Genomic DNA, 2,775 nt, shown 5'->3' with positions numbered 1-2,775 from the left:
GTGTGTGTGTGTGTGTGCTTGAATGACGACGATACGGCGGGTACCGTTGCCAATTCTGCTACACTCTTAATTCATGGTCCTGTATCTTGGCGCGTAAGTGTTCGGTATTTTTTTTAGATATGTCACTACGACTGATATGTATCATCGATCAAATGTGTCTCATCATCACGATGGTGACTGCAGGAGTTAGCTTTTGCACCCTGAACCTTACAAGTCTTTAACACCAAATATTAAATATACATATATATGTATATATATATATATATAATATTTGTATATATATATATATATAATATTTGTATATATATATATAGATATATATATATATTAATATATATATAACTCATATATCTATCTATCTATCTATATTAGATTGATAGATGGATAGATTGATATATATATATATGTGTGTGTGTATGTATGTATGTATGTATGCATATATATATATATATATATATATATATATATATAACCCCTATATATATCTATCTATTCATTTATCTATGTATCTATATTAGATTGATAGATAGATAGACATATATATATATATATATATATATTCTTCGCGAATCTTTCTTCCGTAATTCGAACTTTACAAATTTGCAACAGATAAGATAGATGTTTATAGTCTAAGTTCTACCTCTAAGTATCATATGCTACGCTGCAAGAGTTCGTTCACCTGTGATCGTTGCTTTCGTACTTTGAACCTCACAAGAGATGGCTGGCTTTTATCTCAAGCACTCACCCTCTCAAACTCCAAACCCCAAACCCTAGATGCTTGCGAAGGGAAGAAGAGCTGATGCGACAAATGTCTCTCGCCGCCAAAGTCATCGGCAACACCGAACTGGAAGTCAAATTTGCGCAAGGTACATACTTCATGCTAGGCGTTGGTCTTATCGGCCTGTGCTTTCCATTTTCGAGTATTGATTAACTGTTGAGTGTATGTATTGTTAACTGTTGAGTGTATGTACTGTTAGCTGTGGAGTGTATGTACTGTTAACTGTTGAGTGTATGTACTGTAAACTGTTAAGTGTATGCACTGTTATCTCTTGATCCTATGTACTGTTAACTGTGGAGTGTATGTACTGTTAACTGTTGAGTGTATTTACTGTTAGCTGTTGAGTGTATGTACTGTTACGCCTTTATTTGTAGGTATAGACCGGAAGCAGACCTGCTCTCGTTTGATACAGGTAAATCTGTATCAAAATAGCTGTGTATGTTTCTCCTTTATTACTGACGCCACCTGCCTGCTGCAACGACTTAGTATGAATGGACTTGATGGACTGATTGGCCATGTGTGTATGTGTGTGTTTATACTGTACAAATACGTGTATTGTGTGTGTTTGTACTATACATATGCGTTTATAGATTGCGACTAAAGATTGGCCATATATATGGGCGTGTTTGTACTGTACAAATACATTTATTGTGTGTTTGTACTGTACAAATGCGTTTATTGTGTGTTTGTACTGTACAAATGCGTTTATTGTGTGTGTTTGTACTGTACAAATGCATTTATTGTGTGTTTGTACTGTACGCGTTGATGGATTATTGTGACTTAAGACTGAATGGGCAGGCAGCCATGCTCTAAACAGAACGCTTCATTTGTTCTGTGTGTGCGCTTGATATCAGTTTATGGCGATCGCTGTAGAAACGGTAAACGGATTTGGCTCTCTACCGTCTCATAGCATCGCATTTGGCTTAGCTGGAGCGTGTCCTGGGTATAAAACCAAGTGGGGGGGGGGGGTTTCCCTTACATCTGGGTTTGTTTGCTTCGTTTTGACATTTGTTTTACGCAGAAAGTGTTGTCTTTCTGTTAGTGCCTGTTGGTCATCGATACGTATGTATTCGTTTGTTAACTATGTGTTTTTGGAGTACCCTAATAGGGTATACCATTTCTTACCTCCCGCGTGTATGTCAATTACCTACACCGCTCGCTATGGGAAGTGGTATTAACTGGACAATGTGGTTGGTCTAGCTATATATATTTAGCCTCTTGTACATATTGCTGATGAGTATTATGATGGGAACAAGCACGGCGAAGCAGGCTGTTGCCAATCACCGTGATACCATATACACTTATCCATCAGTACTGCATGTGATAGATGGTATGCTTGTCATATAATAAAATTATGTATCCATGCACATACATGTATAAGGACCGCTGAACTCGCCCCTCAATTACCCGCATGCGCCAATACATCTAACCATACACATTCTGTACAGTTTATGAATCCTTTGCTCTCTTTATACACTACAGGCATCCAAAAAATTAAACGAGACATCGTATTCGCCGCCAGTTTATATCTGTAGATGTTACATAACATCATGCATGGCGTATACTGCGATGGGGTACTGGAGGGCTAAATTTTCGAATCCGCGAGATCGCAGTATTCGGAGTTGCTAGTACGTGCCGATTTCTTGATTGATCGCAAGAACTGGGACATATGGAGGTGTAATAAGTATCTTCCTATGTAGTACCCTAAATAAATACAAGCCTTGTTGCTGACCACGCCCTCATCATCGGATCCATTGGTGGCAAGTACGATACCGTTTCTTGTCAACAAGTATGGTACTGCTATTTTCTACATAGGCAAGTTGGATTTTGAAATTATCCTCATAGGCAAATATCATACTGTAATTTTCTTTATGGGCAAGTACGACGCGTAGTTTCTTTGTAGGCAAGGAGAATGCTGTTACTTTCTCTATTGGCGAACATGATACTGTAATTTTCTTTATGGGCAAGTATGATAGTAGTTATAAGCAAGTATAATA

General features: G+C 37.7%; 1 protein-coding gene across 1 annotated transcript in view; it reads left to right on the top strand.

The window, feature by feature from the left end:
- Positions 1 to 2,527, top strand: part of SARC_04893 (superkiller viralicidic activity 2-like 2) — a gene marked incomplete at its 5' end in the record, with an annotated part of 13,334 nt that extends 10,807 nt beyond the window's left edge. The window contains 2 exons of the mRNA XM_014301254.1: positions 775 to 866; positions 2,261 to 2,527. Coding sequence (XP_014156729.1) covers positions 775 to 866; positions 2,261 to 2,313 — 145 coding nt within the window. The 3' untranslated portion in view covers positions 2,314 to 2,527. The remainder of the gene's footprint in view (positions 1 to 774; positions 867 to 2,260) is intronic.
- Between the last annotated feature and the right edge of the window lie 248 nt (positions 2,528 to 2,775).

The sequence above is a fragment of the Sphaeroforma arctica genome, assembly GCF_001186125.1.
Source record: "Sphaeroforma arctica JP610 unplaced genomic scaffold supercont1.292, whole genome shotgun sequence".
Taxonomy (NCBI): Eukaryota; class Ichthyosporea; order Ichthyophonida; genus Sphaeroforma; species Sphaeroforma arctica.
This window is presented reverse-complemented; position numbering and strand designations above follow the sequence as displayed.